At 43.3% G+C, this 11,906-nt stretch overlaps 1 protein-coding gene and 1 pseudogene across 1 annotated transcript; both read right to left on the bottom strand.

Moving 5' to 3' along the window:
* Positions 1-1,887: 1,887 nt before the first annotated feature.
* Positions 1,888-4,300, bottom strand: LOC130192600 (zona pellucida sperm-binding protein 4-like; annotated as a pseudogene).
* Positions 4,301-6,507: 2,207 nt separating this feature from the next.
* LOC130192818 (E3 SUMO-protein ligase ZBED1-like) lies at positions 6,508-8,109 on the bottom strand. Its single transcript, XM_056412987.1, has 5 exons — positions 8,019-8,109; positions 7,660-7,891; positions 7,392-7,529; positions 7,237-7,296; positions 6,508-7,135 (listed from the first exon to the last, which is right to left on the bottom strand). The coding sequence occupies exons 1-5, from the start codon at positions 8,099-8,101 to the stop codon at positions 6,767-6,769; spliced, it is 882 nt and encodes a 293-aa protein (XP_056268962.1). The 5' UTR covers positions 8,102-8,109; the 3' UTR covers positions 6,508-6,766.
* Positions 8,110-11,906: the final 3,797 nt, after the last annotated feature.

Here is an 11,906-nt window from a genome sequence, read left to right as displayed (position 1 = left end):
CATGTCAAACCCTCATCTTGAAGAAGGATGGCGACTTTGTAGTTTTTTGCTGATGATGTACTGAGCTGTTATCCTGGGGGGTCCTTAACACACAAGCTTGGGCTGGTGGACTCCCACTGCTCCCACAGGAGATCCCTCGAGAAGGCTCAGGATACTCACGCCAGTCTGTGAAAGCACAAGTATATCAAATAGGGCTGGTAAGATATCACATTATGTCTTCATTATATCATAATATCCATTTGATCCAAAACGAAATATATAGTTTAGTCATATTTCATAACAAAGTTTTGAATATATTTGAAAATACCCATAATAACATTGTAATACTGTAGCATACGTCCCCTTATCATGCAGTCTAGTTTGATTAACAACTGGATTATCTAACATGTGATGTTCCATACCTAAGCAGATATTGAAAATGTCAGACATAGCCCTTATGTCAAAGCAAAAGCCTAATTAGCATGTGTTGATACTTGAGATTCACAGATAAGAAAAGAGGTGTGGGATATTTAAAGATGTATGAAAGGGCTGATTTCACACTGGATTTGGTCCATCCGTTTGCCTTCCCTGACGCATTCGGAGGTAAATAGTGTGTGGGCATGAAGCAAAGTGATTCGAAGCAGAACACATAAAAACTAATGGTATACATACAATTAGTGATGCCATATCAGACATTAAGTTGTCCACAAAATTAGAGTCGCAAGGGTGTGCTGGGGGAATTCAGACAAAAGTCATAATTAGATATTTTTTCTCAATTGTTTAGCAGTTGTGGGAAAATAAAAACAATTCTAATTTGATTTAATGTCGTATGGTTGTGAAGAAATCTGCGATTCAGACACCTCATGCCTGTTCTAAAAGAATATACCAAAGTCCTCGTAACCATCAAATAAATACAACACATTACTGTATCTTATATGCATGGAAGATAACTCACCATCACTCTCCTCACCAGCTGGCAGAACATCAGGGTCATTTTTCAGGGTCATTTTTAAGTGCAGCCACTTTCAGTAGTTTCGGAAACAATATGTCTATCTCATTTCCGAAGAAAGAGGTCTTCCTTCCCAGGGAACAATTTCCCAAACCCTGCATCCAACTGAAGAGTAGCAGATAATACAGCAACGACATTAAAGGGGAACTACGCCCATTTAAAAAATCATACATTGTATTCTTATGGTCAAAGACCATAAAAAAAACAAGATCTACGTGGTGTAAACCAAAGTTACAAACGCATTGTCTCATAAATAATAACTTTAGTGCTGAACTTTATGTGAAGTAGAACTTAAATAAAAGACAAAGATCCCGATGTGCACAGTTACGCTCAGGAACATTACCATTAGTTTTAGAGACTGGTGGCTTTATTTCCACTCCAGAGGACACAGTCTGTTTGCTGTGTGAGATCAGGGAAATTGAGAATGAGATTCACGTTTTGTTTTACTGTCCCATCAACGAGGACATAAGGGATGTAGTGTTTAGTAAAAGGACTTCAGTTTATGTTGATATATTTTAACTAGATAACTGGGAAAAACTTGAGTTGTGCTTCAGTAAAGGAATCTTTTTATTTCCCAAGCCTGGGAGAGAAGGCAGAATGTTTTGTTTAAGATATAGAAGTGAAGTAACCTGTACATTTCAAATTGAATGAAACTATATGAAATGTGTCCACAGCAGCTGCACTGTTGGTGTCTTTTCCCCATGAGGGTTGGGCACTTTATGTGCTGACACAAAAATAGTGATATCAATCTATCTTTCTAACTAAAGAAATGTTTGTTGTATTTTGTTTAGTTTCAGAAGAACCATGAATTATTACTGCCAGTGTAACAGTTTGTTAGAACATCACTAATAATGAAAAAAAGTATTATGCACACAAGTTATCAAAAGATTTACAGCAAATCAAAGCCAATATATTTTAATACAATTGTGTCTACAATACTTTCGGGGATCAATTTCATTCTTCCTGCAGCACACTTTGTAATCTTTTTGCAATCATTACAATATACAGTCTGTCATATGCAAATCCTTTACTTCATGATCTCGGACAAATATTTGAGTTTGACACTGCTGTTTACTGCCAAGACGCACCCATGTCCACTGGTCCTACAGAAACCACGACCTTTGGCTGAGAACTTGTCTGGGCCACATCCATGACATCTCTCTCTAAAAACAGACAAACAAACGGGGTCAGACTTGTTTCCATATTGCTCCTTTCATTCTGCAGATTATAAATTCATCTCTTACTTTTTCTGTAGCACATTGGTTCACAGGAGTATCCCATTACAGGAGTGCACACTGCTGTACTGCAGTGAATGTACACCTAAACAAAGAAAACCATGTAAGCAGAGCAATACAAACATATTTGTTGGATCAGTTTATCATCAATGGATTCAATTATTACCTGTTCCCTCAAGGGTTGAGATTTGGTCGACTTTGATGACGTTTGGCCAACAAAGGTAAACATTTTGAAAAGGAAACGTCTGTAGTGACTGGAAGAGCAGACCAGAGGAGGAACCGACTGGAACCAGTGAAGACAAGTATTTATCGTTCCTGCTTGGACACCTGGATGAAAAGAAACGGCATGAAGACAACTCCTCTGTATTTCAATTAAAAAAGGAAGTGAGTGTTTTCATAGCATTCATTTCTCTTTCACTACTCCTAATGAGCAGAAATGTAAACTCTGACAAAAATGATTGATCATGTTGTCATAAACAGGACAGTGTGTGTAATTGGTGTTTTAGTTTTTACCCGTCTGTCAGAATGTCCCACTGGGGCAGAGTGTGAGGGTTGGGGCTTGTGGTTGCCCAACAGCGACCAAGAGTCAGGACAAGGTTGGGATCTGTCTTCTCAAGGAGTCGAACCTCCACGTACACAGGGTCCCTCAGTACTTTACTGACAGGATAGTCAGCATCAGTGTAGTACGAAGCATAGGCCACATCCTCTGTGAGAGCAGGGACCAGTTAGCATGACAGACATCTACAAACACAGCAGCTTGGCCAGGCCGACATTCACTTACCTTCAACACAACCCTTTGAAATGCACTGTCCATTACCCAACCTCAGTTCTACTCTGATGGGTCCCACAGCAGCAACTGATATAGGAGGATCTAGTAACGGTGATACTTCTACAACCACAGTTTGAACAGTGGTGCCGATGTACCGACACTGGAAGATCAAACTGAAAAAGAGAAAACAGGCATTATGTTGCTTAGTCAGATCTGTTTTTAGATATTACAAAAATACTTTAAAAAAGCATCACCTACTCATATTGACTGTCTCTGGTAATAACTCCTAAACGCCCGGTTTCCACTTCATATGAGGAGAACATTCTGTTCTCATAGATTATAACACCAGGCTCCTCCTGCAAAAGGTAAAAGAAAATGGCAACATGTGGTACAAATGTAACTTTATCTAACTGGTCGAAAAGTTGAGAAACTCAAGTTCTTACCGAAACAACGGTGCCACATGCGGTAACACCAAAGTTATAGATGGCAAAGTCTGAATTAGAGTCAACATGTGTACAGCCTGGAGCTTTGCTCAAGAGTGAGATTGACTCGAGGTCAATGTTGGGCAGAGTGGCATCTCTCGCCACTACGACAATGAACTGGCCATCCTTGGTGCACTGAACGGTCACTGGTGGCATAAAAACAAACGTTGACATGTTAAATATGCAAAACAGCTTTTCTGCGTCCTCCATTAGGGTCCATTGCATGACATTCTCTTCAAAACTTACCTGCCTTTCCATAAAAGCAGTGCCGTCCATCAGAGCAGCAGTTTATCTCTTTGCAGTGTTCAGTAGAGATATCAGGAAGTCCACATGTGATTCTCGTGTTTTTTGGCACGTCACAACTCAGGGCAGGAGGAATGTTTGGCAAAATGTGTCCGAGTGGCGTCTGTGAGTTTGTTGGGTTCTGCTGCTGCCGATCATGGTGGCGGTTGGGGTGGTGGTGGCGGTTGGGGTGGTGGGGGCGGTCGTAGAGGGCGTCTCCGCCGTCTCCGCCGCTGCCGCCGCTGCCGATGAAGCCTCCGGCGCCGCCGTAGCCGCCGTCACCGCCGCTGCCGGTCCAGCTGCCGGTGCCGCCGCTGCCGCCGCTGCCGATGAAGCCTCCGGCGCCGCCGTAGCCGCCGTCGCCGCCGTCGGCTAATGCAACAGTGCTACTTTGTGTACCGGACTTTGGGTGAGAATTTGTTGGGTTCTGCTGCTGCTGCCGATCATGGTGGTAGGGTTGGGGTGGGGTAGTAGGGTGGGGGGGGTAGGGTTGGGGAGGCGTCTCCGCCTCTCCCGTGGCCGCCGCTGCCGATGAAGCCGCCATGGCCGCCGTGGCCGGGCACCGCTGCCGGTCCAGCTGCCGGTGCCCCCGCCGCCGCCGTCGCCGCCGCTGCCGATGAAGCCTCCGTGGCCGCCGTCGCCGCCGTGGCCGCCGTCGGCTAATGCAACAGTGCTACTTTGTTTTATCTTTTTGTCCTGAGCTTCTACCTCTGTCCCAGCGAAGCATGCTAGCAGTGCTAGTGCCACAAAAGAAGTGACACCCCAGTGCTTTGCCATGTTTCAACAGCAGTTTGACCTGGACAGTATCAAAGTGTACAACTTAAGCTGTATTTGCTGCCACATTTATATGTGACTAGGCTTGATGGTTTTAAAAACCCCTCCTCTGAGGCAGAATAACCACCAATTACAGAGTCCCAACTTTTCAACAGCCACTTAAAAGCTTCAAGGGGTATTATGTCATGTTTTTCGATATTATTCAGGGAGAGCATTTGGTTTGTCAACTTGACAATATCAGACACATGTCCTATTAGATCAGGTCACCTTTTTTTTAAGGTCTTTGTGACCTCAAGAGTTATTTGACCCCAAATGTTGATTTGTTTGTTCACAATAGCAAACATATTGCTCTTTTCTCTGATCTGGAACACAGTTTGTCATCATTTGTGCCTCATAAAAACATTATTTTAAACATATCCATGTTACAGTTTACTAAATAGAGGAGTTTTTAATCCATTCCAAGACAAACATGCGTTTACATCTTTTAATCTAGGAAGACTTTTCTAGATGTATTATATAATACGTAGAGACATTTTTACATAATGTAGCGTAAGATATGAAAAAGGTCTTTTATGTTTTATGATCTAATTCTAATAACTAGTTTCATGGCGTGGTTACTCCATCATTGGCTGTCGTCAGTGAGTAGGTTATTCCAGAGTAGCTTTTATGGTGTCTATATATATCTATAAACTCTAAGTAAGGGAAAAACGTAGAATTAACTCACAATCACCATGGTATCGGCCCAATATCTGACACTCATTGGCGGGCCGTCAGGTCCTTCTTAGCCTTCTCAGAAGGCCTAAACATAATTACGAAGTTATAGCTATTTTATAATAGAAAATATGAAAAACTTTTATTTTTGTAGTTTTTATTTTCTTATTGCACTATTGTCTTCCTCTGTTTCTGTGCTTCCATCCGGCAGCGCTGCTTCCAGTCTAATTTATTTTAAAGGGAGCTTTTATCCAATCAGATTTCACCTCCACAGTCTCTATGGAAGAAGAACCGCTCATCTCAATTAAAGCCTGCTTGAAGTACATGGGGACCATATCGCTGATTGACATCATCTTCAATGATATTGTTAGTTTGACATACTAGGCGTATTTTTTAGGTCCTTTGGCCTTCTGGAAGCTCATGAAAGTACCTCATATTAACCTGCGCTGTGATTGGTTAGTGGGCCCGCATGCAGTTCAACTGAGAGGAGAAGGAGATAGATTAGCGGGGGTCAAGAAGTCAAGAAGTTACCACAGTTTTAGTTTTTTGCTTTTAATTTGTAATGGCGGAAGGAGGAGAAGCGGACTTGGTGGCAGATTTAATGTCGAAGCCTTTTTCAAGGAGGACGTTTCAGGAAAAGCCTTTCATCACTGACGTCTCTGGCCATCAGAAGGAGCTGTTAGTGGACTTAAAGCTCAACTACAAACTCTACGACCGCGTCATTCAGTTGTTTGTTGGTAAAGGATGGACTTTAACTTTAAGTGAACGGGAGTTGGTGAGTTGTGTTCTGCAGTAGCGTTGTGTTCATTTATTTTTATTACATGGTTCTTTCTGATTCGATTGAGTGAGGCGTTTGAGTGCCACAGTTATGTTTGATTGCCACAGTTATGTTTGATTGTTTTGTCATGTTTTGTTATATATAAATCTGTGCATCTAGATACATATGTTACACCGGTCCCATGTAGCTATACCAGATAATGTGAATTGATAGGTGTAATAGTACTATGTGCAGGGTCCTGGGTACAGTTTTAAAAGTGATGGCGCGGTTACCTGTTTTTCACTGCGGCCGACCCCTGTTCCCCGTGACCTGGCGGCGCTGTGGCCGACCCCTGTTCCCCGTGACCCGTCGGTAGGGATGAGAATTGATAAGATTTTAACGATTCCGATACCTTATCGATTCCTGCTTATCGATTCGATTCCTTATCGATTCTCTTATCGATTCTTTTGGGCATGGGGTGAAAAAAAGAGCACAAACGGGTTTATTCACATACATTTTCTTTTATATAATGCTGCACACACACAGTATGTATACATATACATTTACTTTTTTTAAATAACCAAAAACATTTACACGATATTACTCTTGAACTTAAAATAAAACTTACATAACTTAAATAAAATGTATTCTGTTTAATTTAAACTAGAAATTAAAGTGCTCCTTCCTTTTTTTTAAAGGGTATATTAACAAGAACTGAGCTGCCAAAAATGAAACGAGCAGTGGCAAATACCAAGTGTGCAACCATCATTAACAATTCTTGTGCAGAAATATAAGCATGTCTGCTTTCTCCGGGAGGATACGTGATCTCTCGGGACTTATTGTGTCTCCAGCCGTGGAGAACACTCTCTCAGATGGGGTGGAGGATGCCTGAACACAAAGATATGACTCAGCCAAACCTGACAGCAGGGGTAAAGTGTCTCTCTTGTGCCACCACCAAAGGGTGGCGTGATTTGTAGAGGGGATGGAGGGCAGACTTCTGTACAGCTGGACCTCTTGATGGACTCTCTGGGCCATGGACTCAGGGAGCTGCTGTTGTTGCAGGGACTGCAGCTCACGGTCCTCCTCTTCAAAGAGTTCCTCCAAGGCTGTCCTTTTACTCTGCTTTATGGCTGGTGTCTGAAATGAAATGGACATAATCAAATGGTTTGGATTAAATTAAATAATCTAAAAATCCATGCCATCTATCATCATCATTTATCAAAATTAGCTGAACTTACATAGTCATCATCTTCCTCCTCTTCATCCCCCTGCCTCTGTGTCTCTCCTTGCTCTGACAACTTGAGAAGAAATTCACCATGTAAGAACCACAGAGCCAGAGAGAAATGTCTCTCAAAAATTCGCTACAATCAAAGGGATTGTCAAATTCAGATACCTCATTTGCAGCTGCCTCCGAGTTTGCTGCCACTGCTGCTTCCCTGACCCTGTCCCAGATCTCTTCCCTATCCAGTTTTGTTTTAAATCTGGGGTCTAACACGGTGGCCTCCTCCAGGAATGCCTTGACATCAGCATCCTTAAGTTTAAAGAGATGGACAGACATTAGGGGACCCCTAGGGGTAAATGTTACTGAATATGAATTTAATTTAGTGGATATGATTAACCATCATATTATTAATAATAAACTAATAAATGTGTCACTGTACCTGGTAGCGTTTTGAGAGATCGCTCCAAATGTTCACTTTAACGCTCCTCACGAATGCAGAGTCCTCTTCCTGCACTGTATAATGTGCCTCCAACTTTTGGAGGATAGGCAGTATCTGGCCACAGGTTGGACTTTTGTCAGAGGAGACAGCGAGTGTGGACATGTAATGCTTGCGCATCAGCAGCACAAACTCCTCTGCCTTCCTCAAGTCCTCGTTGCCCATTTTGGCCAGTCTGCAATATAACACACACAAAAATATATATATATTGCTTTATCAAATCTTTTAATTGCTTTAGTCCATAAAGTTTTAAATAAGCCGTATTATTATTATATATATATTTTTTAAACAGTGTTACTTACTTCTCCTTTTCCATGGGTTTTCTAAGCCGTGGTTCTATTGCTGCAGCTTGGATGGCAGAAAACTGCTCGCAGAATCTCTCCATGCTTTGAGAGGCTGATAAAGGACTACATCTGCGCCTTCCTCCCTTCCTCCATGGACCCGCTGCAGTTTGCTTATCGCCCAAACAGATCCACGGATGATGCTGTCTCCCAGGTACTGCACACCACACTCTCTCATCTGGACAGCCAGAGGGGGGGCTATGTGAGACTGCTGTTCATTGATTATAGTTCAGCTTTCAACACCATAGTCCCCTCCAGACTGGCCGGCAAGCTGATTGAGCTGGGACTGAACACCCCCCTGTGTGCTTGGATCCTGGACTTCCTGACCGCCAGGCCACAGGTGGTCAGGGTGGGCAGACACACCTCCAAATCCCTCACCCTGAACACAGGATCCCCAGGGTTGCGTCCTCAGCCCCTACTGTACTCCCTGTACACACATGACTGTGTGGCCAGGTTCAGCTCCAACACCATCATCAAGTTTGCGGATGACACAGTGGTGGTGGGCCTGATCTCCGACAACGACGAGAAGGCCTACCTGGAGGAAGTTGCTGATCTGTCACTCTGGTGCCAGGACAACAGCCTCATCATGAATGTCACCAAAACTAAGGAGCTGATTGTGGACTTTAGGAGGGTACAACAACAGAGGACGTACTCACCACTGGGGATTAACGGGACTACTGTGGAGAGGGTGAGCTGGTATAAATACCTGGGAGTCCACATCACCGAGGATCTGACATGGTCAACAAACACAGACACTCTGGTGAGAAAGGCAAGGCAGCGCCTCTACCACCTCAGGCAGCTGAGGAAATTTAAAGTTTCCCAGAGGATCCTTCAGTCCTTCTACTCTGGAGCTGTAGAGAGCGTCCTGACAGGAAGCATCACAGCCTGGTTTGGCAACTGCTCCGCTCAGGACAGGAAGGCTCTGCAGAGAGTAGTGCGTTCGGCTGAGCGCACTATTGGAACTACACTCCCACCCTGCAGGACTTGTACACCAGGAGGTGCAGAACCAGAGCCGGCAGGATCATGAAGGATCCTCACCACCCCAACAACAGACTGTTTCAGCTGCTGCGGTCAGGCAGGCGCCTCCGTAGTCACGCTGCAAGAACAGAGAGACTGAGACGGAGTTTCTTTCCTCAGGCCATCAGGATTGTGAACTCCGACCTCACCAGGACCCCCACATAGACCCACACAACTGCCCCTCTTAGGCACACACACACACACACACACACACTTACTGTAAATATTGTGTTGTTTTTTATTTGTAAATAGTGTGTACTTGTTGCCCTTGCACATTCCTGCTGAGCATTGCCACTTTCATTTCACTGCACACCCTGTGTGTGTATGTGACAAATAAAACATCTTGAATCTTGAATTAAAAACAGAGAGTTCCATCTCGTCTTTACGTCCAAGAGGAGCATGTGCTTTGGCAGCTCTGAAAGGCAAACACACACATACAAGTTTACAAACAACAATTACAAGTAGTTTATCAATTTAAATTGGTCATAATCTGCTCATTGACATTAACATATGTATGTTGGCGTATTTGGCTATGATATAAAGAAAGTATTTTAAATGTGTTCTTACTGAGGAGTTGTTGCTTCTCCTTGAGGACTACTTTGGCCATGTGGGATCTCTTCATCCACACAACCACAGAACGAATCCTTGCCACCCAGTTGGATATAGTATTACAATTGTACAGTTTCTGAGCTCCGAGGTTTAACGTGTGCGCGAAACATGGCAACTTGATCAGGTGTAGAGACTTCACAGCTACACTCATGTTTGCTGCGTTGTCAACAGTGGCTGCCACTACCTTCTCTCTCACTCCGAACTCCTCCAGGATCCCATCTATCTCCTCTGCCACAGCTGGCCCTGTCTGTGCCTGATACACTGCTTTCGTTTTCAGGACTTTTTCCTCGTTCTGACCATCTCTGACCCAGTGCAGCGTTACTGTTAGGTAATGGTCCTGGCTGAAACTTGTCCATCCATCAGCAGTGATGGCTGCCTTTTTGACAAGCTTCAGCTCTGACATTAGTTTCCTCTTCTCAACCTCATACCAAGCAGGGATTAGTTGGTTTGCCAAACTGTCCCTGTTTGGGGCTTTGTATTTTGGGTTGAGCATCTTTGTCATATGCCTATAGAATATATATAGTGGGATGAAGGAATGAAACAGAACTATGCTGCTGGTTAGAATAACAACATTGAAATTTTATATTTTATTTGAGCTGGCATGTCAAAAACAAATTAACCTACCGAAAATCTGGGGCATCTACCGTAGTAAAAGGGTGCAAACCTTTCACCACAAACTTAGTCACTGCTCGGTGACATTCGTTGATCCTCTCCTCGGTCATTCTATTTTTCCCTGCCTCGAAGAAAGGATGGGCTGGAGGACAAGACGTGCTGTAGCCTGTGACGCAGACAGACGACCAGCCTCTGAACCGGTCTGACTCTGAACGTCATCAGCTAAATGGGATGGCAATGGAGATTATTTATATAGTGAAAGCTGGTTTACACAATGAAACAAATGGCACTAACAAAATCGCAGAATTTGCTGAGCTGACATAAAGCCACATTAAGAGGGGAGGCAAACACGACCTCGCCTCAATGTAGGGTGACAATGGAAGATTCTGTAGCTAAGCTAGCTATATGCTAAGTTTAATAATTGATTAAAAATCGATATGCTCAGTTTAATAATGGGTTAACACGATAACGCGAACGTTTGCTGATAACACACGCCCTCCAATAATTAATACCGTTACGATCAAACATTTCTCAAAACTGGACTTTAAATCCAAACGTGAAGTGATCGATAATGGGAGACCAATGCCGGAGCTCAAATGTGCTTCAAACGAAGGGACAGAAGATAACTTGATCGACTCCACACAATAAAGGCAAATTGCTTCACACAGTGAGTGGTTGTGATCACTTCGGAGGAGTTTACCTTGGACAGAAAGAGATGAAGCGCCGACGTTAGCTGAGCTGCATGCATCGAACACGTGACACTCCTGTAATTTAATTCCATGCGTGTTCAAATGCTTATTCATGTTAGTTGTATTTCCTCCCTTCGACGAAATAGATTTTTGACACGCGTTACAAGTAGCGTAGTTGTCATTTAGTCTTGCGAAATAGAGCCAAACTTTAGAGCGCTTCTGCCTCGTTGCCATGTTTGCTAGTCTGAAGAAACTAAAAAAGTTCGCGCATGCGCAACGCCACAAAGGACCGTTAGCAGAACCGTTAAGGAATTTGGCTAACGATCCCAAACAATCGGTTCACTAGGAACCGGTTCTAAAACAGAACCGGTTCTCGATGCCCATCCCTACCCGTCGGTGCTGCGGCCGCCACACCTAATCCTTTGGTGCTTAGGGGGGAAACTTATGAGGGACAGAATCAAACCTGTTTCAGATATATAAGTATAAGTAGGCCAAAAATTAAATGATGTGTGTATCCCTACACAAAAACAGAACCCCAAATCTGTATAAATCCCGCCTAGCGGCTTTAACATGTGAACATCAATATATATATATATATATATATATATATACATATATATACATACATACATATATAGTAAACTCACTCTCACACACACACTGGCACACACACATTAATAAAAAAAACCTGTTGCAGGCCTGAGTCAGAGGCCTAAAACTGTAGTGGCTGCTTCGCTTGTCCACACAAGCGTCAGACAAAAAGGGCAAGTGCAGAGTTTGTTAGTACTTGGCTTCTGGTTGGACTTATCTCTCTCATTTAACATACACATCAATGACCTTCTGGCTGAAGTCAATGCTAGACGGGGTTTCCTGTATTGAAACAAGGATTTTCTCAAATACTCTGCCAAATTCACCCTTATGA

Source organism: Pseudoliparis swirei, chromosome 4 (assembly GCF_029220125.1).
Source record: "Pseudoliparis swirei isolate HS2019 ecotype Mariana Trench chromosome 4, NWPU_hadal_v1, whole genome shotgun sequence".
Taxonomy (NCBI): Eukaryota; Metazoa; Chordata; class Actinopteri; order Perciformes; family Liparidae; genus Pseudoliparis; species Pseudoliparis swirei.
This window is presented reverse-complemented; position numbering and strand designations above follow the sequence as displayed.

Excerpts from the sequence above, each read along its gene's own strand:
- LOC130192818 (XM_056412987.1), bottom strand. The coding sequence starts at position 8,101 with ATGGAGAGATTCTGCGAGCAGTTTTCTGCCATCCAAGCTGCAGCAATA. Across the intron at positions 7,530-7,659 it reads ATCTCTCAAAACGCTACCAG|GATGCTGATGTCAAGGCATT; the intron begins GTACAGTGACAC and ends TTTAAACTTAAG. Across the intron at positions 7,297-7,391 it reads CGGAGGCAGCTGCAAATGAG|TTGTCAGAGCAAGGAGAGAC; the intron begins GTATCTGAATTT and ends TTTCTTCTCAAG.